General features: G+C 42.3%; 2 protein-coding genes across 8 annotated transcripts in view; one reads left to right on the top strand and one right to left on the bottom strand.

The window, feature by feature from the left end:
- The window catches only part of JAK1 (Janus kinase 1), a 153,187-nt gene extending 150,651 nt beyond the window's left edge, over positions 1-2,536 (top strand). Inside the window, exons 24-25 of the mRNA XM_060206350.1 lie at positions 137-247; positions 1,183-2,536. Of these exons, the coding sequence (XP_060062333.1) occupies positions 137-247; positions 1,183-1,278 (207 nt within the window). The 3' untranslated portion in view covers positions 1,279-2,536. The remainder of the gene's footprint in view (positions 1-136; positions 248-1,182) is intronic.
- Positions 2,104-26,567, bottom strand: part of RAVER2 (ribonucleoprotein, PTB binding 2) — a 99,558-nt gene continuing 75,094 nt past the window's right edge. For 5 of the 7 annotated variants that reach the window (XM_060206355.1, XM_060206356.1, XM_060206351.1 and 2 more), the window contains 3 exons: positions 18,710-18,821; positions 15,208-15,344; positions 2,104-4,577 (listed from right to left, as the gene is read on the bottom strand). In XM_060206355.1, coding sequence (XP_060062338.1) covers positions 4,431-4,577; positions 15,208-15,344; positions 18,710-18,821 — 396 coding nt within the window. In that variant the 3' untranslated portion in view covers positions 2,104-4,430. Of the gene's footprint in view, positions 4,578-7,530; positions 7,608-15,207; positions 15,345-18,709; positions 18,822-26,567 lie in introns of all 7 variants that reach the window. The other 2 variants (XM_060206354.1, XM_060206357.1) reach the window with 2 other exon arrangements.

Raw genomic sequence — 26,567 nt, 5'->3', positions numbered from 1 at the left:
TTACTCTGGCACTGCTAAATAAATAAGCTGGTAACAATAAGGTCTTGTGTTACTCTACTTTCTGATTAATTCTAAAAAAAAAAAAAAGAAAAAAATTCATTTGATTCTGTTTGCTATTTGATTTTATTTTACACAGCTGTTCCTGAAAATGATAGGCCCAACTCATGGCCAGATGACAGTAACAAGACTTGTGAATACACTGAGAGAAGGAAAACGTCTGCCTTGCCCTCCTAACTGTCCTGATGAGGTACGTAGGAGCCACTTCACTGGGATAAAATTCAATTCTTTTTTTTTAAGTTTTTTTTTTTATTTACTTATTTATTTATTCCCTTTTGTTGCCCTTGTTTCTTTTTATTGTTGTAGTTACTATTGTCATCCTTGTTGGGTAGGACAGAGAAATGGAAAGAGAGACAGAAATGGAAATGGGAGACAGAAAGGGGGAGAGAAAGACAGACACCTGCAGACCTGCTTCACCGCCTGTGAAGCGACTCCCCTGCAGGTGAGGAGCCGGGGGCTCAAACCGGGATCCTTATGCCAGTCCTTGCGCTTTGCACCACGTGCACTGAACCCACTGCACTACCGCCCGACTCCCTCAATTCTTCATGTTTTCATGGCTTGAGTACTTGTAAGGGGGACCAGAAAGAGTAGAAAACAGATTTTTAAAATCCTGTTCTGAAGCTGTTACCTTTCAGTTACCTGAGAAATCATCTCCAGGGCAGGTGACAGTCTCAAAATCTGTCCCAAGCAAGGTTCCCCTCTGGCAGACTGACACAAGTGTCAGTGGTATATATTTTGGTGGAACTTTGACAAGTTCATATAGTTGCGCTTGTGTGTATAATTAGTTTAGCCCACTTATTAAATAGCGTGCGCTGCATTTTCTGTGTTCTAAAATGAACACAGTCTTCAAGACTCAGTACTTCATATGTGCTGTATAGTGAGTCTGAAGGGAGACTGATCTGAAACCGCAGCCTGGGTATTTAGAAGGTCACTTAACCAGATGAGTTTCTTGTAGGTTTAAACATTCATAAACCATATTTGTCTCATTTTGTGAATTTTAATGACTCAGGTAATTGGTGGTCTAGTTTATAAATTCATCCACGTTTCTAAGTTTATTCCTCTGTGTCTTCTAAGCTTTGAAAAAAAGCAGCCCCGGTCAGCATCTGCACTCTTCTCTTTTTATAGGTTTATCAGCTCATGAGAAACTGCTGGGACTTCCAGCCATCCAGTCGGACAACCTTCCAGAACCTTATCGAAAGATTTGAAGCACTTTTAAAATAAGCACGGATAACATTTAAATTTCACTGTATATTAAGTTGTCCCACCCCCAGCAAAACCCAGACCACTTTAAAAAAATTTTTTTTTTCAGTGGGAAACGTCTGTATTCTGTGTGAAACACCTGGACACATAGCCACGTCTAGGTGCACGATGGTGCCAAGTCAATGTGAGTACGTCGTCTTTAAATCTGGCGCCAGTAACAGAGAGGCAGGTGACGGCCGACGTTTCAGAAAGCACTCCTTTTCCTCCTCCAGAGAATCCATTACATTCTGTCCGGCTAGTTTATCATGACAGCTGCTTTCCAAAATGGGAGTTTTTCTTAAAGCTAAAGGAACTGATACCAGAGTCTCAAGATGACTGCTAATTGACCATGAAATATTTTCCTGGTACATAAAAGATTGATGGACTTAGCCATACTCAACATGCCCTCACATTCTAACCTGTATAGTGATAAGCCGAGCATTGTCGAATTAGTAGATAACAGTTAGTGTACTATTGTCGCTCTGTCGAGTTGAGTGTACTCCTGTTCTCCCAGTGGCTTAGCTGCTGTTCTCTTGGGTGACCAGAGGTACCCATTTTTGGAGCTGTCTCAGAAGGGGCAGCTGGGGAATACTTAATGCATGACATGAATTCTTGAAAACCAAGCCTGTGCTTTCCTACACGGTATGCTTTTAATCAGAATCAAGTCTAGAGACATGGATGCCATTTATACATACATGCTTTGAAGAAATGTCACTATCTGTCCTTTCATAACTACTATTTGGGGGCAAGCTGTTCTACATTTGTTTTGAATGCTGTATGTGACCAGTCGAAATGCACTGTTCTTAAAAGAGTTTCAGTATTCACCACCCTCCCAAGAGCAGATGACTATTTTAACCATCACCCTATGATGTGAAACTTGAAAGACCCAGCTAGAGGCACTGTGGAATTCAGGATCCACTAGACAAGTTGTCTGTCGGCTTGGGAGGTTGCCGGGCAATCAAAATGAATGATCTGATTCAATGTGAACCCTAAGGTTCTTTGTGACCAAGAGTCTATAAACACCATTTCATGGTGGATGCTGTCTAGCATAACCTTTGTTTTGATATTGTTCCCTTTCAAGCCTTCAGAAGTTCTGTTGATTCAGTAGCAAAGATAAACTTGTGTCAAGTTCAGATTTGTTCAGTAATCTTAGTCCAGCACCAATGTCTGTCTGTGTCAAGCCTGTGGCCACCCTGTATGCACTTTGTACTCTTGATACAAATAAATCGACTGGACCCTTCCCCCGTGCATACGCCTTTTAATATTCAGATTTCATTGTCAAAGCATTCTGGACAGTTCATTCGCATAGAAAAATAACATCTACGCGTGGCAGAGTCCATACTCACACCACCTGATCTCTTTTACACCCACTGATAACGGGGCACGCATTCCAATCCGTCATCTTTCACCCGTCTGTCGGAGAGATGGGACTAAGCATTGGAGATAGTTCTTTTTCTTCTTCTAGCGTTTGCCCTTCTTCCGTAGCCAGTCAACAATTGGAGATAGTGTAACAGAGAAATAAGGAGAAAGGCAGAAACATGGAGGGGGAAAAAAGTCCATGGCTTATCTGCTGAATCATAACTGAATGATGCCAATCTTGATCAGTTACTTATAGGTAGATCCGTTTTGAGATGATCTTAGCTGTCATTTTCTAATAGAAGTTAAATTAGACCAAGTAAAACCCTTGACAAGCCGTACAGTATAGGTACCAGTTTTTAACTTAAAACAAGTATCATAGTCAAACGTAAGTCCACCACATAAAATAATTTCATAAAGACCAGGATCACTGAGACACCTAAACCTGTTAGTCTTAGAACAAGGCACATATATAGAAATTTCTAAATGGTGGAGTCTCATGCATTTAATATCTTGGTCATCAGAAGCTAAATCAGTGAACCATTATTTGGAGAGTAATTTAGGCTACATAGCTAATACTTCTTCAGCCTAACACTACAAAAGAAAGAGTGAGGTATGAATACTAAATTGTGAGAGGATTTATAAGTTCAACAGACCTTATAAAAGACCAGACTGGGGGCTGGGCGGTAGCAAAACAGGTTAAGCGCACATGGCGCGAAGCACAAAGACCAGCATAAGGATCCCATTTCGGGCCCCCAGCTCCCCACCTTCCGGGGGGGGGCCGTCACTTCACAGGTGGTGAAGCAGGTCTGCAGGTGTCTGTCTTTCTCTCCCCCTTTCTGTCTTCCCCTCCTCTCTCCATTTCTCTCTGCCCTATCCAATAACAAGCACAACAAAATGGGGAAAATGGCCTCGAGGAGCAGTGGATTTGTAGTGCTGGCGCCAAGCCCTAGCGATAACCGTGGAGGCAAAAAAAAAAAAAACTTCAAACTTCTCTGCCACCGCAGCACAAAAGTAGCCATGTGTAAATGAATGTGTCCCAGTAGAATTTTATGGATGGACACAAATTTGGATTTCTCTATCATTACTAGGTCTTAAAGAAGAAGAAGTTCTTTTCTCCTTCAATAATCGTTTAAAAATGTAAACAACATTCCTAGCTTACAGGGAGTATAAAGACAGGTGACTTCATTTAACCCCTAGAGGACTGCTTGTCATCCACCCTACAATCATGGCTCCAAAGGTGCTTTTCTGAAAATACCCCGTGTTTTTCACAAAAGATACAGACGGTAAACAGTAAACAAACATCTGCGGGGCTAACTCGGTTCGCCTACCAAGCATCTTTACAATCACCACTTGTGGACTCGCACTCTCGTATCTCTAGGCAAAGTTCTAAAAATTGCAATGCACATTGGCTTTTAAGAAATTCACTTCTAAGGCTTAGGAAACAAAACCGCTTCCCATTTATTGCTTCAAACTTTTTATATATGGTGTCAAACTCCAAAAACAAATACTGGAACACTGTTAAGCTTTCCAATGGACTGTAAGTTAATATACATTAAGATGCATCTAATTCTAGCGAGAAATATCCTCAACTGATGTCTTATTGCTATTGACTGATTTACTTATTTGGCAGTTCTGCCTGCTGCACAGCACAGTTCCTTCTGGGAAGTTATAAACCCGTATGTAAAGGATATGGCTAGTCTGAATGCACTTAAGGCAGCGACGAACAGCAGAAATACTGCAGAGAACCATGGGAAGTTAGGAGGAGAGAACTGAACTCAGTATACTCGCTTCTTTTTGAAGTAGGTTTCCATGTAATATGTTCCCGTGCTCTGAGAATGCTGGTCCACAAATTCCACTGAACCAGCTTCTGGGGTAGAGACAAGATACGATGAGCTTCGTTTTTCATTTCTTAAAGATGACACCTAGGAGGAGGGGGGGGGGAAAGCTGATGCCAAAATCCTTAAGTAAAAACTGATCAAAGCTGTTCATAAGAAAAGCAGTTCGTGTTGAGTTGGGCGGTAACGCAGCGGGTTAAGTGCAGGTGGCACAAAGCGTGAAGACCAGCATAAGGATGCTGGTTCGAGCCCCCGGCTCTCCACTTGCAGGGGAGTTGCTTCACTGGTCTGCGGGTGTCTGTCTTTCGCTCCTCCTCTCTGTCTTCCCCTCCTCTCTCCATTTCTCTCTGTCCTATCCAACAACAACGACATCAACAACAGCAATAGTAACTACAACAATAAAGCAACGGCAACAAAAGGGAATAAGTAAATATTTTTTTAAAAGGCAGAGGGTAGATAGCATCATGGTTATGCAAACAGACTCTCATGCCTGAGGCTCCAAAGTCCCAGGTTCAATCCCCAGCACCACCATAAGCCAGAGCTGAACAGTGCTCTGATTAAAAATGGGAGTCGGGTGGTAGCGCAGTGGGTTAAGCGCACGTGGCGCAAAGCGCAAGGACCGGCATAAGGATCAGGTTTGAGTCCCCAGCTCCCCACCTGCAGGGGAGTCGCTTCACATGCAGTGAAGCAGATCTGCCGGTGTCTTTCTCTCCCCTTCTGTCTTCCCTCCTCTCTTCATTTCTCTCTGTCCTATCCAACAATAATGACGTAAGTAACAACAATAATAATAACTACAACAGTAAACCAACAAGGGCAACAAAAGGAAATAAATATAAAAAAATTTTTTTTTAAATAATAAAAGTCTGTGGTCCAGGAGGTGGCTCAGTGGATAAAGAATTGGACTCTCAAGCATGAGGTCCTGAGTTCAATCCCCGGCAGTACATGTACCAGAGTGATAGCTGGTTCTTTCTCCTCCTATCTTTCTCATGAATAAATAAAATATATATTTTTAAAAAAGCAGTTCGTGATCTGGTGTAAATATGGGTTGGAGGGATAAATAACAAAGCTATCAGAAATAACTTTGGCACTTTCACAAAATCTGAAACAGCTTCTGAGTGCCCCCCCCCCCACATTCGGGGAGAAAAAGGATTGTAGTTTGGTATTTTATATCTAATCCCAATAATGAATTATCGGTATTCATCTCTAGGAGATGAAATCAGCTTATGAAATCAGCCTGCAGGAAGCTGGGCAGTGGCACAGGGGGTTAAGGATACATGGCGCAAAACGCAAGGGCCGGCGTAAGGATCCCGGTTCAAGTCTCCGGCTCCCCACCTGCAGGGGAGTCGCTTCACAGGCGGTGAAGCAGGTCTGCAGGTGTCTTTCTTTCTCTCCACCTCTGTCTTCCCCTCCTTTCTCCATTTCTCCCTGTCCTATCCAACAACGATGACAATAATAACGACGATAAGCAACAAGAACAAAAGGAATAAAAGAAAAAAGAAAAAAAAATTAATCAGCCTGCAAATTAAATAGCCAATCTATGTGATTATAAAAGAAGCATCTGGGAGCCTGTTGAAATTCACATCTACCATTGCATTCGAGATTCTGACTTGTCAGGGTTTGTCGTGAAAGTTTCTCACAAGTACTCACACACTACATGTAGCATAACTGTTCTCTCTTACATTCAGAGGTGTGGCAGCTTGTCCGTGCAGACTCTCTGCTGTACCAGAATGTAGAAACGACTCTTTAGAAAGCTCCAGTAACTCCAAAAAGTCTTATAATTATTTTTGAACCAACAATGGGCACAACTTTTTTTTCCCTTCCAGGGTCATCACTGGGGCTGAGCGCCGGCACTGTGAATCCACTGCTCCTTGACGGCCCTTTTATTGGTAGCACAGAGAGGAGGAAGAGGTGGAAAGGGACAGAAAACACAGACACCTGCAGACCTGCTTCACCACTTGAGAAGCGACCACCCCTGCAGGCGGGGGACGCAAACCCAACCCAGATCCTTGCTGTGGCCCTTGTGCTTAGTACCACGTGCCCAGCCCCCTACAATTTTTTTTAATTGCTATCACGTTCGTTGATGGGGATGGGTCTTGGTGCTAGCACTATGAAACCAAGGCTTCTGGTGGGGTTTTTTGTTTTGTTTTTAATTTGATAAAGATGACACACCTACAGACCTCCTTCACCTGCAGGTGGTGGTGGGATGTTCTAACCTGAGTAGTTGCACATGGTAATAGATGGAACACCGCCCAGCCCCCTTGTCACCATTTTTTTTCTTCTTTTAAATATCTTTATTTATTGAATAGAGACAGTCAGAAATTGAGAGGGAAGGGGTTGGTAGGGGAGAGACAGAGAGACACCTGCAGCTCTGCTTCACCACTCACAAAGCTTTCCCCCTGCAAGTGGGGACCAGGGGCCTTGAACCTAGGTCCTTGTGCACTGTAATGTGAGCACTCAACCAGGTGCACCACCACCCAGTCCCCCTCTTCCTTTTCTCATGGTAATTTCTCTTACCTTTTTTTTAAATTTATATATTTATTTTTATTTAGATAGAGATAGAGGTAGGGGAGCCGGGTAGTGGCACAGCTGGTTGAGCACACATGTTACAGTCTGCAAGGACTCAAGTTCGAGCCCCTGGTCCCTACCTGCTTCACTGCCTGTGAAGTGACTCCTCTGCAGGTGGCCTTGTCACAATTTTTAAAACTGGGGTCAGCTTTGAGTTTTTTTTTTTTTAAACAGAACTGAGAATTAAGGGGGAGGGGAGCTAGAAAAGGCAAGAGAAAGGCACCTGCAGGCCTGCTTCACTGCTTGTAAAGTGGCCCTGCAGGTGGGGAACTGGGGCTCCAACCTCAGTCCTTGCACATGGAGTTATGTGCTTAGCCAGGCGCACCACCGCCAGCTCCCGCATCAAAACTGTCTGCACTAGAAGGGCTGAGAAGGAAGTCAGCCTAGATGGTGACACAGGAGTCACCTGAGCTCCTTTCTTCCCATAAAAGTACTGAATAGACACCAACCCTTGGAGCAATTCCCTCTGAAAGACCTAGTACTAGCAGAGGAATCACATCAAAATGGGTGGAAACATATTCTCACCATCAACTCCTGTACTGGCGTAGTATCCTGTAATTCTACGAAGAGGGAGCCCTGTAATCTGAGAGATGGATTTGAGCCCTCCCCCCACACACACACACATTGGGTTATTGGAGATGTCATGAAGTATGTTTTGTTTTTTTTCTTTTGCCTCCAGGATTGTTGCTGGGGCTCAGTACTGCATTTATGAATCCACTGCTTCTGTGGCTGTTTTTTGTTTTGTTTTGTTTTTTCTTTTTCTTTTCTTAAATTTTTTTTATATTTATTTATTCCCTTTTGTTGCCCTTGTTGTTTTATTGTTGTTGTTGTTATTGATGTCGTCGTTGTTGGGTAAAACAGAGAAATGGAGAGAGGAGGGGAAGACAGAGAGGGGGAGAGAAAGACAGACACCTGCAGACCTGCTTCACCGCCTGTGAAGCGACTCCCCTGCAGGTGGAGAGCTGGGGGCTCAAACTGGGATCCTTACGCTGGTCCTTGTGCTTTGTGCCACCTGCGCTTAACCTGCTGCAGACCTGCTTCACCGCCTGTGAAGCGACCCCCCTGCAAGTGGGGAACCAAGGGCTTGAACCGGGATCCTTGTGCGGGTCCTTACACTTTGTGCCATGTGCACTTAACCCGCTGCGCCACTGCCCGGCTCCCTTTTTTTTTTTTTTTTTTGAGCATTTTTTTTTTTTTCTGCAAGGCATACTTTTTTTTTTTTTAACGTTTCTTCCATTCAAGCCAGGGCTGATGATGGGTTTCCAGAAGTAACTGGTCTTGAGTGCTGAATATTGTGCTGCAGGGGTCTCTCTTTCTCCCCTTTCTCCCTCCCTCTCTTTGTCTTCCTATCCTCTTGATTTCTGGCTGTCTCTAGCCAATAAATATATAAAAAAAAAAAAGTTAAAGGCTGGGGGAAGACATCACAGCACCAAAATTTCCCCCAGTGCAGAGGGGCAGAGTTCAAGCCTGGGCCACCTTCAGCCGGCACCTTCTAGGTAAGTCATCTTACTGGGCGGTAACCTTTTTATACAACTAATGTTTGTCACAAGTTTTGGATCTTACTCTACACAAGTTTTTGGTAAGTCTGCATTATTATCCCACTAGGTGGCAGTATTGGGCTCTCTAGGAAAAGGCTAAGTGTCAGCCTTTTTGTTCACTTTTTGTTTTGTTTTGCTGGGGTTCAGTGCTGGCACTAGGAATCCACTGCTCCTGGGGTCTTTTTTAAAATTTTTTTTTCTTTTTTAAAATTCATTTAATTACCTTTATTTATGGGACAGAGACAGTCAGAACTGAGAGGGAAGGGGGTGACAGAGAGGAAGAGAGGCAGAGAGACACCTGTGGCCCTACTTCACCGCTTGTGAAGCTTTCCCCTGCAGGTGGGGGCTGGGGGCTCAAACCCGGGTCCTTACTCACTGTAATGTGTGTGCGCTCAACCAGGCTCGCCACCACCCGACCACTTGGTGACCATTTCCCCCCCATTTTTGGATAGGACTGAGAGAAATTGAGAGAGATGGGGGAGATAGAGAAGGAGAGAGACAGATACCTGCAGGGGACGTGCAGTGGTGAACCCAGTTAAGCGCACATCGTAGGAAGCACAAGGACCTGTGCAAGGGTCTTGGTTCAAGCCCCCAGTTCTCTACCTGCAGGGGGTAGGGGGATCACTTCACAAGTGGTGAAGCTGGTCTGCAGGTGTCTTTCTCCCTATCTTCCCCTACTCTCTCAATTTCTCTCTTATCAAAAAGAAAGACTGGCCACCAGGAGCAGTGGATTTGTAGTGCCCGCACCAAGCCCCAGCAATAACTCTGGAGGGAAAAATTTTAAAAAGACAGACCTTCTTTACCTCTCCAGAGTTCCCCATTCCCTTCCACTGGAAACTGCAGTAGTTTTACCAAGGTCATGGATATGGGTTGATTTTATATATGTAGATCCATTTTTTTCCTATGATCTTGCCTCCTCTTCCTAAGTCACGCTAACATCTACTGTTACTTCCGAATGTCTTTCCTCTTTTTCCTCTTCTCTCTTCGGGTCTTGATAGAGTTGGAGGTCATCATCCCCGAACATTTCCCCCCTTCTGGGTTAGGTAAAAGGGGCGGGATTTTTGGCATATACAGCTGGTAACTCAAACCCCCATCAACATATAGACGTAAAACATCAACACTCTAAAGAATCGAGGACCGAAAGCTGGAAGGTGTGGCACCTGGTTAAGCGCACAAAGTACTAAGCGGAAGGCTTCATGCAAGGATCCGGGTTGGAGCCTCTCCGCTCTCCACCTGCAAGGGGGGTTGCTTCAGGAGCGGTGAAGCAGGTCTGCAGGTGTCTGTCTCTCTCAATTTCTCTCTGTCCTATCGAATGAAAAGGAAAAACAAAACAATAAGACCACCAAAAGCGGTGGATTCTTAGGACCAGAACTGAACCCCAGTGACCAGAGGCAAAAAAAAAAAAAGAAAGAAGAGGGTGGGGGTATAGCATAATGGTTATGCAAAGAGACTTTCATGCCTGATGCTCTCAAGTCCCAGTTTCAATCCCCCACACCGCCATAAGCCTGAGCTGAGCACTGCTCTGGTAAAAAAAGAAAGAAAGAAAGAAAGAAAGAAAGAAAGAAAGAAAGAAAGAAAGAAAGAAAGAAGGGAAGGAAGGAAGGAAGGAAGGAGGACTCAGAGAGAGAAGAGGAACAAAGGAGGGACATTCTATTACTAGTAAAACTAGTGTCCCACAAAATGATTTTGAAATAGTATACTATATTCTCTATGTATAGCAGGCCAAATTAAAAGTGTATTCACATCACAGACAATTTACTTCAACAGACTTGAGAGCAAAACACAGAAGAATTTCATTCCAGCATGGACATGAGTGTGGGTGTGGGGTTCTGAGGAGAGTTCCAGACTGCCAAAATGCTGCTATGGGCAAAATTCATGTTTTACACAACTGTTCCCTAAATCAGCTAATCAGTTAATCCTGGCTGAATAGCAAAATGGTAAAAGTGAATTTACTTAAAAAAAATTGCATTTCTTTTTTTTAAACCCCCACAAAGATTTCATATTCTAGAGTATTAACTCTCATCATACATACTTTCCTAATCCAATGTATATATGTTTAAATTCTGATTTACTACTGGTTTACAATACTATATAGATTTCAGGAGTAAAACTCCAAACCACTATTTGTGTATAATCTTCACCACACCCACCACTGAAGATCTGGCACCATTCACACCCTCAGATTGCTTCTCTCACTCCTTCTCTCCACCCTTCTCACCCCATTAACTTTGCTTTTCATTTATCATTGTTGTTGTCTTCTGCTGCTCAGCTCTGGCTTATAGAAGTGTTGAGGAGTGAATCTGGGAACTTTGGTGTCTCAGGTATGAAAGTTAGGGGTGTTTTTTTGTTTGTTTGCTTGTTTCGACTCAGGGTTATCCTGGGGCTCAGTGCCTGCACTACGAAGTCAGTGCTCCTGGCAGCATTTTTCCATTTTTTGTTGGACAGAACAGAGAGAAATTGAGAGGGAGAGAGAAAGACATCTGCAGACCTGCTTCACTGCTTGCGAATAGACCTCCAGTGGTAGTTGGGGAGCCGAGAGCTCGAGCCCATATCCTTATGCAGGTCCTTGCGTTTCATACTATGTGCACTTAACCCGGTATGCTACCACCTGCTCTACCCTTACCCTCCCCCCCTTTTTTTGCATAACTGTTATGCTATCTCCTTACTCCTAATTTTGTTTTTCAATAAATTAACAAAAATAGTCTTCTATACATCCATAGTGGACTGTTTTCGCACAATGATTCTCAAGGAGTTATTCAATGGGCAGAGGACATGAAACTTGTTAAATATCCAGTAATGTGCGCGACAGCGCAGTATGCCAGCAATGCCAGGTCTGAGGGACCCTGCTTCTATTATCTTTACCTTTCAAGAGAACCTTTATTTAGCTAAGCTGTTAAGCATATTCACTGTTTCTTTAATCTGCTTTGCGGGGGATATCTCTAAACCTGTTAGATTTCTGAAGTTATTTATTTTATTATTTTTTTATATTTATTCCCTTTTGTTGCCCTTGTTGTTTTATTGTTGTAGTTATTATTGTTGTTGTTCTTGATGTCGTCGTTGTTGGAGAGGACAGAGAGAAATGGAGAGAGGAGGAGAAGACAGAGGGGGAGAGAGAAAGACAGGCACCTGCAGACCTGCTTCACCGCCTGTGAAGCGACTCCCCTGCAGGTGGGGAGCCGGGGGCTGAATCGGGATCCTTACGCCAGTCCTTGCGCTTTGTGCCACCTGCGCTTAACTTGCTGTGCTACCGCCAGACTCCCCTGTGAAGTTATTTTTAAATGACATACTTGGGGAAACTTTTTACTATTCAGGAAAAAATTATAGCCAATTAACTTTTCCTTATAGGACTCCAATTACATGTATATTAGAATGCTTGATATTGGCCCACCCCCACCCACCACCTTGTTCTCTGCTTTTCAGTGCCTTTTCTCTTTTCTTCAGGTTGGATTATTTCTCTCTCAAGATTTTTTTTTTTTGCCTCCAGGGTTATTGCTGGGGCTCAGTGCCTGCACTAAAAATCCACTGCTCTGGGAGTCGGGCTGTAGCGCAGCAGGTTAAACGCAGGTGGCACAAAGCACAACGACCAGCGTAAGGATCCCGGTTCGAGCCCCCGGCTCCTCACATGCAGGGGAGTCGCTTCACAGGCAGTGAAGCAGGTCTGCAGGTGTCTGTCTTTCTCTCCCCCACTCTGTCTTCCACTCTTCTCTCCATTTCTCTCTGTCCTATCCAGCAACGATGACAATAATAACTACAACAATAAAACAAGGGCGACAAAAGGGAATAAATAAATAAAGTAAAATAAAAAACCCACTGCTCCTGTAGGCCATTTTTCCCATTTTGTTGCCCTTGTTACTATTATTGTCATTACTGTTGTTGTTGGATAGGACAGAGAGAAATAGAGAGGGGGTGGAGACAGAGGGGGGAGAGAAAGACACCTGTAGACCTGCTTCACTGCTTGTGAAGCGAATTCCTGTGCAGGTAGGGAGCCCGGGGCTTGAACCGGGATCCTTACACTGGTCCTTGTGCTTTGTGCCACCTGCGCTTAACCTGCTGCGCTACCGCCCGACCCTCTCTTTTTAAGATTTTTATTTTTCTATTTTAAAAGATTTAAAGAAATTTTTATTATCTTTATTTATTGGATAAAGACAGCCAGAAATCAAGAGGGAAGGTGAAGACAATGAGAGAGAAAGACAGAGAGACACCTCAGTCAGCCCTGCTTCACCACTTGCAAAGTTTTCCCCCTACAGGTGGGGACCAAGGGCTCGAACTTGGGTCTTTGTGCACTGTAACTTGTGCACTCAACCAGGTGTGCCACCACCCTGGCCCCTCTCTTCCTCTTTAAAAATGTCCTGCTTTCTCTAATCTTCTGTTAAACCCCATTGAGGATATAATTTCTCAGATATTATACTTTTCAGTTCTAGAATTTCTGTACATTTTCAGTTAATATCTTTATTTATTCCCTTTTGTTGCCCTTTTTTTCTTCTTGTAGTTATTATTACTGTTGTTATTAATGTTGTTGTTCGATAGGACAGTGAAAAATGGAGAGAGGAGGGGAAGACAGAGGGGGAGAGAAAGACCCCTGCAGTCCTGCTTCACCGCCTGTGAAGCAACTTCCCTGTAGGTGGGGAGCCGGGGGCTCGAACTGGGATCCTTAGCTGGTCTTTGCGCCACCTGTGCTTAACCCACTGCGCTACCTTCCGACTCCCTAAACTCTGTCTCTTATACGCTAGGGGAAAAGATGCCTGATGTGTTCTTTCAGTTATTTCCTCCCAGCTTCCCTCACACAGCCAAGAGTCAATCAAGTGTATCTGGACTGAATTCACAGAGTCTGTGCACCCCATCTATCCAGTCCTACTGGGGGTGGGGTGTGTGTGTGCGCGCTTCTTTCTCCCTTTTCAGCATGACTGGCAGTCTAGAACTCTGCCCTCAGACTCCAGCTAGAAGAACACGGGCTTTCTGCAGACACTAGGTGGTGGTATCAGACAAAAAGCTACACAAATGAAGATCTCATTGAGTGTAATCGCCCTCTTTAAAGGACTAACACCACCCTCTGTCAGAATTTGCCTACTTTTAACCTTTTAAACTATTTTCTGTATTTCTTTCACACTTATGCCACCTTTTTATCATGGTTGTCTTTAGACTGGATAATCTGATACAGATTCAATATTAGATTGCCAACTGGATTTTTTTTTCTTTGATAGGATAGAGAGAATGTGTCTATGGCCATACCACCCTGAACACGCCAGATTGCGTCTGATCTCAGAAGTTAAGCCGGGTTGGCCCGGTTAGTACTTGGATGGAAGGACAGAGAGAATGTGTGCAGGAAGAGGCAGATGGAGAGGGGGAGCGACAGAGACACCAAGGCAGATGGAGAGGGGGAGCGACAGAGACACCTGTAGTATCTGCTTTACCACTAGTGAAGCTTCCTTCCTGCAGGGGGCGGGGCGGGGACTTGAACTTGGGTCCTTGCACATGGTACTGGGTGCCCTTAACTGTGTCACCACTTGGCCTGCCCACTGGATTTTTTTTTTTTTTGCCACCAGGGTTATCACTAGGGCTCGGTGCCTGCACTATGAATCCACTGCTCCTGGAGGCTATTTTTTCCCTTTTGTTGTCCTTGTTTATCTTTGTCATTATTGTTACTATTGCTGTTGTTGTCAGACAGGACAACAAATCGAGAAAGGAGGGGAAGACAGAGAGAGGAAGACACCTGCAGACCTGCTTCACTGCCTGCAGACCTGCTTCACTGCTTCATTGACCCCCCTGGGGAGCCAGGGGCTCGAACCAGGATTCTTACAACGGTCTTTGTGCTTTGCACCATGTGAGCTTAACCCGATACCTACCGCCCACCCACCCCCTAAGTGGATTTTTAAATGTAATTGTTTTTTCTGGAAATAGGAATTTTTCTATCCATCCCTTCTACTCCTTATAAATAGGAGCAAGTATCAAGCAGGCTTTTTATTTATTTATTTATTTATTTATTTATCTATTTATTTATTTGTAAGTGGAGCAGGGACAGAGAGGGGAAGAGAAAGGCAGACACCTGCAGACCTGCTTCACCGCCTGTGAAGTGACTCCCCTGCAGGTGGGGAGCCGGGGGCTCGAACCAGGATCCTTACGCCAGTTCTTGCGCTTCGCCCCATGTGAGCTTAACCCGTTATGCTACCGCCCAACTCCCTTGTTACGTCTTAATACAGTCAGCAAAATATCAATGCCATCTAAGTCCTAAATAGTTAAGTCTATCAAATCATCGCCATTCCTAAAACAAAGGTCTGCTGCCATTTTATGGAGATCATTTTATGCAGACTTTTTTTTTTCCCCCTCCAGGGTTATCATCGCTGGGGCTGGGTGCTGGCACTATGAATTCACTGCTCCTGGCGGCCAATTTTTCCATTATATCAGTTAGGACAGAGAAATTGAGAGGGGGGAGAGAAAGAGAGAGACCTACAGACCAGCTTCGCCACTTGTGAACCCACATCCTTCCGTAGAGCCTTCATACTACAGTGTGCTTAACTGGGTGCGCCACAGCCCAGCCCCCTTCTGCAGAAAGTTTACTTTCCATATATGTGTGTGTGAACATATACGTACACACTTGGCACTGGAGAAGCATTTACCTGTGCATAGTCACCGAAAGGTTGAGAATAAGCAATGCACTTTTCCAATGTCTGTTGCGATTTAATTCCCTGAGAGACTGCCTCCAGAATGTCGTTTCCAAGTCCAGTCTTTTGTAGAGTGGTTTTATTTGCAGAGGCTGGAGACAAAGTCAAATCGATAGATTATATTTTCGTCAAGGTCACTTTATAAATTATAAACAGCACAAGACTCACTAATTTGGCATATTCTCAAACAGAACACAAATTTTACTTTGCTAGTATGTATCTATATTTAGGCGTCCCAGAGAAAAAAAGATAGTGTATATGCTATTGTCACATTCTTTTAAAACAACTAGACATTGAAGCTAGTCCTACAGAGAGATACTTTTAATGAGAACAATTTTAAAAATATGTCTAATCCTGGGAGTCAGGCTGTAGCGCAGCGGGTTAGGCGCAGGTGGCGCAAAGCCCAAGGACCACCGGAAAGATCGCAGTTCGAGCCCCCAGCTCCCCACCTGCAGGGGGAGTCGCTTCACAGGCGGTGAAGCAGGTCTGCAGGTGTCTGTCTTTCTCTCCCCCTCTCTGTCTTCCCCTCCTCTCTCCATTTCTCTCTGTCCTATCCAACAATGACAACAATAACTACAACAATAAAACAACAAAAAGTAATAAATAAATATTAAAAAATGTTATCTCAAACTATAAATAAATCAAATTTAAATTAAAAAAAATATGTCTAATCCTTAGAACAAGGCAACTAAGGGGACTAGGAGATAGGTTGCCCAGAGTGCACGTACTATTCATGTGTGAGGACCCAGATACAAACACCTCAGTGAGCATCCTCACAGAGAAGCTTCATGAGTGGTAGAGCAGTACTGAGGTGTTTCTCCTGCTTTCTCTATCTTCCTTTATTTTTTAAAATATTTATTTATTCCGTTTTGTTGCCCTTGTTTTTGTTGTTGTTGTTATAGTTATTATTGTCATCGTTAGATAGGACAGAGAGAAATGGAGAGAGGAGGGGAAGACAGAGAGGGGGAGAGAAAGACAGACACCTGCAGACCTGCTTCATTGCTTGTGAGATGACCCCCCCCCTGCAAGTGGGGAGCCTGGGACTACGAACCGGGATCCTTCCACCAGTCCTTGCGCTTTGCGCCACGTGCGCTTAACCCGCTGAGCTACTACCCGACTCTCTCTATCTTCCTTTCTATCTCTCTCTTCTCTGTCTCTCATGGTCTAAAAAATGATCACAATCATAAATTTTTATGGCATAAAGAAACTACAAATTATGTTTGGGTTCAAGCAAATATTTAATAAAATATCTATTAAAACAAAGTTAATCTTTTATCCCTTTTCATTAAGTCCTAATTTTTTCCCAGTAGCTATTTATTCACAGAATATTTATACATTCAGGGGGCTAGGCAGGGGTATACCTGGCCAAGTGCACACGTTACCATACACAAGGACCAGGGTTTGAGCCCCGCTCCCCACTTGCAAGGCAGATATTTCACAAGCATGTCTGCAGGTAACTAACTATCTTTCTCTCTAACTCTCCCCCCTTCAATTTCTCTCTGGGTTAGCCAATAAAAAAGGGAAAAATGACCCCCAGAAGCAGTGGATTCATAGTGCTGGCACTAACCCTAGTGTCAAATAATAATAATAAAAAAAATCATTTTGACCATGCACGTGCTTTTTCCCCACTTAATAAGCTTTAGAAATATTTCTTCATTAGATGATGTAGCTATTCCTCTATTATTAATAAAAATTGCATACTATTCCACTAATAGGCTATTTAATCATTTCCCTAATGGATTTTCCAGTTTTTCACTATGGATAGATGCCACATTTGTCATTTTTTTCCCTTAAAAAAACATATTTAAATTAACAGTCAATTTACAATAATTGAAGATTTGAGGAAATATCAATAAACAACCCCCCCAAAAAAAACACAAGAATTCTACTTTTGCCAGTTACTAATAGTTTATACAATTTGAGGAAAATCTGAAAATATTCTAGATATTTTATTTAGAAGTCTAGATCTCCATTTTAGACATGTGACTCTATGTATTGTAAAAATTATACTGTCGTGTAGTTTCTTTTAAAATATTTACTTATTCCCTGTTGTTGCCCTTGTTTTATTTCTGTAGTTATTATTGTTCTTATTGATGCCGTCATTGTTGGATAGACAGAGAGAAATGGAGAGAGGAGGGGAAGACAAAGATAAGATGTTGTTTTCAACGGGCTATGTTGTTTTCGCCGGGCTGGCTTCACGGGCGGTTAACAGACAACCAGGGACTCATGGTTGAGCTGTAGGCAGTATCTCTTTATTCATGCAGGACGCAGCACAATCTAAGACGAGCTAAGCTAAACTCAAGTACCCTAAAACTCACAATGCTGTCTTTATATATACCTGCCAAGTAGGGTGGAAACAGGATGTGACATAGAGAGGGTGGAGAGAAAAGTGACTGGTAAAAATCAGAGTGTGACAAGGAGGGGGCAGAGCAGGCGAGAATCCTATCACTGAACCACCAATGCCCTGGAGGGAGGGTGGTGCTTGTTAACAGTGGTTATGTAAATAGAATGCAGTGGTTATGTAAATAGAATAGTGTTAAGCAGGGGGGATTTAAACCAAATGAAACAGAAGGGGTCTCATGCATACCAACAATAAGACACCTGCGGACCTGCTTCACCGCCTGTGAAGCAACTCCCCTGCAGGTGGGGAGCCAGGGGCTTGAACCTGGATCTTTGCGCTGGTCCTTGCACTTTGCTCCACATGTGCTTAACCCGCCCGATTCCCTGTCATGTAATTTCTTTGCCTTCATCTGTTCAATTGTGTTCTGATAACCATCAACTGATTTTACTCTTGTCAGTGCAGGGCTGTGGAATGAAGCCATTGCCTCACCCACGTGTAAATACTCCCTTCTTAGCACAGTCTTTGTCATATATTTCTGAGAGAAAAGCCAAAGCACTGATCTACCATCCGTGGAGTTCACTTGGAGCTCTTCTTAGTAACCTCACATAGCGTCTGGGATCAAACACGATCAAACATGGGGCCTCAGACAATAGTCTAGTAAGTGCTTTATACACCAAGCCACCTCCAGACTCTCACTACACAATTAGTGAAACTTAGAGGTTGCTTTCTTTTCTTTTTTGAATATTTATTTATTGATTCCCTTTTTGTTGCCCTTGTTGTTTTATTGTTGTTGTTATTGATGTCGTCGTTGTTGGCTAGGATAGAGAGAAATGGAGAGAGGAGGGGGAAAAAAGAGAAGGGGATAGAAACAGACACCTACAGACCTGCTTCACCACCTGTGAAGGGACTCCCCTGAAGGTGGGGAGCCGGGGGCTCCAACAGGAATCCTTATGCCGCCCAACCCCCTAAATTCGGTTATTCTACTGAAAGATGTGGGCTATAACTAGACTTTCTAGACCATAATTGGTCAAGAAGGCATTATTTGCTTTCAGTAAGTTAAAGGTTAAGTTCAAATCATGGTGGGAAGTATTCCATTGATACCGGTCTCTCACTTACATGATAAGCAGACACTGGGCAACACGCTTGCCAGGTTCAAGTATGGGTTTTTACTGAGGCGAATTTCTTTTGGTGGTTCTCCCAAAAGTGAAGTCTGATTTCTAGCGGCAGCCTTTTGATCAAAAACACAAAAGCAGTGATCAGTGAGAGAGACAAGATAGTGAAAATGCACAGAAAAGAAATACCTACTCAATAAATCTAATCTCCTTTGATAAAAATCATGGAAGCTAGTTTTTGAAAGTATAGATGTGTAAAATCTATCTGGATAATGACCGTATTTTATCTCCTGTTCCTTTTTCAATTAGTTTAAAAAGTAGCTTAGAAGCATAGGACTTTAAGAAATGACAGAAAAAAAAATGACAGAATATTAAAGGTCATCTTATATAACCTTCTCATTTGAAGCAGGAGAGAATTCATCTTTACAAGAAAAAAAAAAAACTAATCCCTAGTCTTATTTCCAGAAATACTGACAAAAGATATCAACATTTTTATGAGACTTTCATTTTATATTATATTGTAACAGTGAAATGGCAAATTTAAGGCTTATGTATCTCTGGCACTAAAATAATAACAGGAGGAATAAATCTAATATAAATTCAATTCCACATTTAGATAACCCTACAAATTCACATTTGTTAAAATATTCATCAGTTCTTTTGCATGTTAACTACTTAAACACTCTAGTTAATAGACAAAAGGAGATGAAACCATGGGTTAATTATTCTCAAGCATATTTCATATTTTTGACAGAACTTTATACTTTTGGGGGCCAGGTAGTAGAAATTTTTTATTTTTCGCTCTCTGATGGTGAAGTTTATAAAATAAGACAGTTCCATTTACTATAATGAAATTTAAATCAATCAAGTCTTAATTGTAAATTAAATTTGCTTTGTTTCCTGAAGAGAAGGAAAATGATAATCTTAAATGCCTATTTTCTGCACCTGAGACTAGAGTTCCATACATTGCCTACATGACCAGTGCTACTCTATTGGAATAGAAGGATGTGTCCTCTGCATTTGCAGAAGGCCCAAAGATGCCTACATTTGCTAGTGATATATAAACCACATGTGTAAATTTACTCATTCATTCATATTTATATTTACTGAGCACTAGTATGTGCTAAGCATTGGTGATAAGAAAATGAGCAAGGACCGGCGTAAGGATCCAGGTTCGAGCCCCCGGCTCCCCACCTGCAGGGGAGTCGCTTCACAATCGGTGAAGCAGGTCTGCAGGTGTCTTTCTTTCTCTCCCCCTCTGTCTTCCCCTCCTCTCTCCAGTTCTCTCTGTCTTATCTAACAATGGCATCAATAACTGTTGCTGAGGAGTTATTCTGATGCAGTCTCCGCCCCCTAGCATTGCCCCCTTCAACCAATCCCGGCCCTACATGTCACCCCTGGTTGTCGCCGAATAAAAAGCCCCTTCACCCCTCCCCTCTCTCTCTCTGGGCTCTCGGCTCTCCCTCTCTGAGGTCTCGCTCCCTGCCCCCCCCCCCCCCCCCCCCGTGGTCGGCCATTGTGGGCTGGCTCCACGTGGTCTGAACCAACCCCCCCCCATCCTATAATAAAGATTTGTGTACCCCTTTGCTCTGGACGTCCGCTCTCTTCTCCGCGGTGCAGCCCGACACCAGACCACCACCACAATAAATAACAACAACAATAACTACAACAATAAAAAAGGGCAACAAAAGGGAAAATAAATAAACATTTAATTTTTTTTAAGTATTAAAAAAAAAAGAAAGGAAAAAGAAAATGAGTAAGACAAGGAAACTATTCTAAAGAGGTTTCTGGTCTTGGGGGCCAGGCAGTGGCGCACCTGGTTAAGCACACACATTACAGTGCGTGAGGACCCGGGTTCGAGCCCCTGGTCCCCATCTGCAGGGGGAAAGCTTCACAAAGTGGTGAAGCAGGGCTGCAGTTATCTCTCTGTCTCTCTCCCTATCACCCGCTCCCTTCCTTCTCAATTTCTGGCTGTCTTTATGCAATAAATAAATACATAAAGATAATAAAAAAAATTCAACAAGTTTCTGGTCTAGTAGTAAAATAGCTCAAGAGAACTATAAGATGGAACCATAAGATTATAGAAGCTCTTTAGCTTTATGCCAAAGGAAAAGTACAGAGTATCAGACTGGGTAATACCCTTGAGAAAAATTCAATGCCTGAGTTGAGAAAGGGTAGTAAGCAAAAATGTTTCCAACACTGTTTAGAAATCATTCATATTTCTAAAGTTATCCAAGTACATTCATATCAGGGCTTCTCAACTCTAATTATACATGACAATATCTTTAAATTTTTTGTTTAAATGGAATCTCTCAACAAAGAAAGTCCCTAAAACAAATGGATTCACTGGAGAATTTTAACATTTCATTTTTCTAAATTATCTATATTTATTTATTGGATAGAAATAGCCATAAATTGAGAGGGGAGGAGGTGATAGAGAGGGAGAGAAACAGCTCAGTTTCACCACTTGCAAAGCTTTCCCCCTGCAGGTAGGGCCTGGGGGCTTGAACTCGGGACCTTGTGCATTATAACATGTGTACCACCACCCGGCCCTGTGAATTTTAACATTTAAAGATCACCACCAATCTGTCTCACACTCTTCAAAAAAAAAAAAAAACTGGAGGAAGAATATTTTCAAGAGTCTTACTATAAGGTCAGTGCCATCCAAGAACCAAAGTTAGACACCACAAAAAAAAAAAAAAGAAAGAAAGAAAACATCTAATATCCCCTAATCTATCTGGATAATGACCGTATTTTATAATAATGATATACACACACACATAGAGAAAAAAAAATAGCAAACCAAAATGGAGTAGGAGTTTGACAAGCAAACGTCAAGGAGTATATACCATGACCAACAGGGATTACACTAGAATGCAAAGTTGGCTTAATATGCTAAAGTTATTCGACAGAATGCTAAACATCAAAATGAAGTAGAATAACACATCTCAGGGAGATAAGAAGTTGTACTCATGTGTCAACAGCTTTTCTATAACCCACTAACGTTCTGAGAAAGTAAAGAAGTTAAAAATCTAAAAACCACATGATCACATGTGAAACAATAGATGCAGGAAAATATTTGAGAAAATTCAATACCTTTTTAAGAAAATATTTCATTTTTTTAAAAAATATTTATTTCATTCCCTTTTGTTGCCCTTGTGGTTTTATTGTTGGAGTCATTATTGATGCCATTGTTGCTGGATAGGACAGAGAGAGATGGAGAGAGGAGGGGAAGACAGAGAGGGAGAGAGAAAGACAGACACCTGCAGACCTGCTTTACCGCCTGTGAAGGGACTCCCCTGCAGGTGGGGAGCCTGGGGCTCGAACCAGGATCCTTACGTTGGTCCTTGTGCTTTATGCCACATGTGCTTAACCCACTGCGCTACCACCCGACTCCCAAAAAATATTTCTAACGAGGAATTTTATTGATGAGTCTCTACAAGACAACACACATGTAAATAGAAAACAAACAAACAAAAAAAATAGAACATACCAAAAAAAAAAAAAAGGAAAAAAGCAGCAAATTTTCTGTGAATTATCAATGATTACTGTTGGAGAGGTAGAGACATAACTTTGGTAATGGGTATAATTTTATAATCTTATAAACCCGTATTAAGACACACACACATACACAGACAGGACATACTGAACAAATGAGCTGCAGTTCAATTATAACGAAAGCCTAAAGAATATCATTTGAAATTCTGAAATTACTATGATCCTTTAGGATTATTTACCTCAAACCAATGAGACTGGCAAGTAGGCCACAAGGATAATAGTTATTGGCTAGGCTTTCTCCTAGGATAAATTTCAATTGCAGATCAGACAATTTTCTTAGTTAAAGCAATTTCCAAAAAGATATTTACCTAAGGGTCTCCAGCTTCAAGAAAATTTTCCTAAGAAAATGGGCCTATGTCTGAAGGGTGGATCTTGCAGACAGAAGGTGAAAATATTGCTCAACAATTTGTTTGGCTTTGTATGTTAACTCTCCCTTCAATCACGAGGTTCCAGATGCTAGCATGATGCCGACCAAACTTCCCTGGACAGACAACCCCACCAATGTGTCCTGGAGCTCTGAATCCCCAGAACCCCGCCCCACTAGGGAAAGAGAGAGACAGGCTGGGAGTATGGATCGACCTGCCAATGCCCATGGAGGCAATTACAGAAGCCAGACCTTCCACCTTCTGCATCCCACAATGACCTTGGGCCCATACTCCCAGAGGGTTAAAGAATAGGAAAGCTATCAGGGGAAGGGATGGGATACGGAGTTCTGGTGGTGGGAACTGTGTGGAGCTGCACCCCTCTTATCCTATGGTTTAGTCAATGTTTCCTTTTTATAAATAAAAAAAACTTTAAAAAAAAAAGAAAAAAAATGAAAGTGAAATTATTCTGTGGGACCACAGAAAGTGAGCTCAGATCTACAGGGATGCAGAGGTCACATAGGCTCCTGAGCTGAATATGGGCCCCAGATCACATCAAATTGATGGGGTGTACAGTCAACAATATTTATACTCCTTTCCCATATTAGGGAGCTACTCTCTTCCCTGATACAGCTTTCTGGTCCTTTTTCCAGCCATGACACCATCTCCCCAGACAATAACTTGGTTCCACCTGCATATCAGATGTCCGGCTCAGAAAGAAAAGAAAAAAAAAAACTAGTATAGTCATAGGCCCTTTGGAATATAACTAAAATATGCCTACTAGCTATCTACAAAACAGAGACCCCCCCCAAATCTTCATCTGCACTATTCCAGCCTTTAGGTCCATGATTAGTCAACAATTTGCTTGACTTTATATGTTAACTCTTTTTTCAGCCACCACATTCCAGATGCTACCATCATGTCAACCAGACTTCCCTGGACAGACAACCCACCAGTGTGTCCTGGAGCTGATTCCCCAGAGCCCTGCCCCACTAGGGAAAGAGAGAGACAGGCTGGGAGTATGGATCGACCTGTCAATGCCCATGTTCAGCGGGGGAAGCAATTATAGAAGCCAGACCTTCCACCTTCTGCATCCCACAATGACCTTGGGTCCATACTCTCAGAGGGTTAAAGAATAGGAAAGCTGTCAGGGGAGGGAATGGGATGCAGAGTTCTGGTGGTGGGAACTGTGTGGAGTTATACCCCTCTTATCCTGTGTTTTGTTTGTCGGTGTTTCCTATTCATAAATACAAATTTAAAAAAAAGTGAAATTAGCATCATAGAAGTCACATGTAAAATGCCCACAGCTAATATTCCACTGATGGTGAAAAGTTAGACTTCCCAGGTTTACCCAGTGATCTAGCAACTGGCTTCTGGGTAGATATCCAGAATAACCGAAAGCAGGGACTCAAACAGATACTTGTACTCCAATGTGGACAGCAGCATCAGTCACAGCCAACAGACAGAAACCCCACAAATATCCATCAGTAGATTAGGGATAGACAAAGTATGGCATAGAAACACCAAAGTGGAATAGATCAGTCATCCAGTAAACAAGATGCCTTGCTGTGCATGAGGTCCTAGCGTGAGGCCCAGCACCACATGGAACCACCGTGAATGCCACCAGGGAACTTCCACGGATGGGGGGGTAGTCTTTCCTCTTTCTCTCTTCACTGTCCCTGAAATAAGTGAATAAATAAATAGGAGTGGGGTAGGAAGGCCAGTGGTACCACACATATACAAACCCTTTAGCTAATTTTTTGGTGTGAAGTTAGAAAGTAATAAAAGTACCTAGAATAATCAAAGTCACAGAGAAAAAGAAAAATGATCACAAAAAAGAACATGACAAAAGAGGGGCAGGGCAGTGGTGCACCCAGTTAAGCACACAGAGAGTACTAAAGGCAAAAGCCCCGCACAAAGATTCAGGTTTGAGCCCCTAGCTCCCCCACCCTGCAAGCAGGACCTTCATAAGTGTGAAGCAGGTCTGCAGGTGTCTATCTTTCTCTCTATCTCCTCTTCATCTCTCAATTTCTCTCCGTCCTATTCAATAAAAATGGAAAAAAAAAATGGCCGCCGGGAGCAGTGGATTTGTAGTGCAGGCAGTGAGCCCCAGTGATCACCCTGGAGGCAAACAAAACAAAACAAAAAATAAATAAAAAGTAAAATAAGAATATAAGGAAGGGAAAGTTGTTACATGGGAAAGCTTCAGTCAGGGAAGATAAAAAGTGTCCTGGAGTGAATGGCAGCTGTGTTTGCAGTACAGTGTGAATGTGCCTGTCACCACATTGCACACTTAAGACACTGATCACCCCAAGTTAAGACACTGATCACCCCAAGTTCCCTGAATCAAAGGCTCACTGGCTGGAAGGTTAGAATTCAGCTTTCTCCATTTTTTTTTTAATTCTGGAGGTTATTGCAATAAAAAAAGGCAAAAATCAATACTCAGTGGTCCTTATATATTACTGAAGATTCAGGTCCAAAAATCTAAAATAGGGCTCGAAACGTACTGTTTAGTAAAACTATTACCACAACCCTGAAAAGCATTACTTTGAGGTGACCTGATTCAAGTCACTGCCAGCAACCCTTTCTACAACAATCAGTACACACGTGTTCACTTGTTTTCAGTGATACACTTTCTTGTGTGTGAAATAATTTAAATGTTGGTTACACTGTTTTCTTGGACTTTGTGAGAGTGGTGGTTCTGAAGGGGCAACAGAGAACTTTAACGACAAGCTCCAATATGTGAAGAGAATAAACCAGAAAAGAAGTTGTTCCTTCCCCACATGCAGGGGAGAAACTTCATGAGCAGTGATGCAGGGCTGTGGGTATCTCTTTTTCTCTCTCCCTCTTTCTTCCTTCTTCCCCTCCTCTCAATTTTTCTCCCCTATCTAGTTAAAAAAAAAAAAAAAAGGAAGGAAGGAAGGAAGGAAGGAAGGAAGGAAGGAAGGAAGGAAGGAAGGGAAATGCTGCTCCCAATTAATGAAATATACAATACTGCAAAAATAATATTAACTCAGACAAAAAGAAACACGGCAAGTAAAATATATGCAAACTTAACAACAAACAGAAGAGAGGTGGATGTCTGGATGTGGTTGTTAGTCAAAAAGGAAATGAGTAAAATGTGGTAATGGTAGAACTTTATAAAGGGATACAAAAAAAAAGGCAGAATAATATCAGAAATAAAAACCAAATAAAAAAATCTTGATATGATATATATGATGAGAAAAATGAGGGAGAAAAGATACAGAAAGAATTAAAAAGCAAAATGTATTTAAAAGACAGATGACCATATGCATGTAAAAGTGTTATATATAAAAGCAATATGTATATACATATACAATTTATATACCAATACATCTATAAGTCTCTTAAAAACTGTTCTTTTGTGGTCTGGGAGGTGGTACAGTGGACAAAGTGCTGGATCCTCAACTACGAGGTGCCAAGTTCAAACCCCGGCAGTACATGTACCAGAGTGAGGTCTGGTTCTTTCTCTCTCTGCCTAACTTTCTCATGAATAAATAAATAAATAAATCTGTTCTTTTCTCGCTGTTCTTTAGTTGAATAGCATCTAGTCATTTCTTTCTCCTTGCTGTAAAGTTGTCTAATATTTCTATAGCAATTGTTTCCAGGTCTCTTTTTTCCAGGTATCAACTTTTTGAGAATTAAGTTTAACTTGTTTCTTTTTCTGTGGCACTACTTTTAGTAATTCTTGCAAGGCAGTTCTAGTAATGGTAAACTCCTTTCATTTTTGTAATCTGGTACTATTTTTATTGCTTCTTCATATGTGAACAATCGTCTTGCTGGATAAAGTATGCCTGATTGGCAGTTATTTAACATCTTGAATAGATCATCCCATTATCTCCTGGCCTCCATGGTACCTGCGAAGAAGTCTGATGCAAGTCTGATTATACTGCCGATCTAAATGAGCTTGCACAATTTTTT

This window comes from Erinaceus europaeus, chromosome 13, assembly GCF_950295315.1.
Source record: "Erinaceus europaeus chromosome 13, mEriEur2.1, whole genome shotgun sequence".
NCBI classification, from domain to species: domain Eukaryota; kingdom Metazoa; phylum Chordata; class Mammalia; order Eulipotyphla; family Erinaceidae; genus Erinaceus; species Erinaceus europaeus.
The sequence above is the reverse complement of the archived record's forward strand: the minus strand, read 5'-3'. Positions and strand labels throughout refer to the sequence as shown.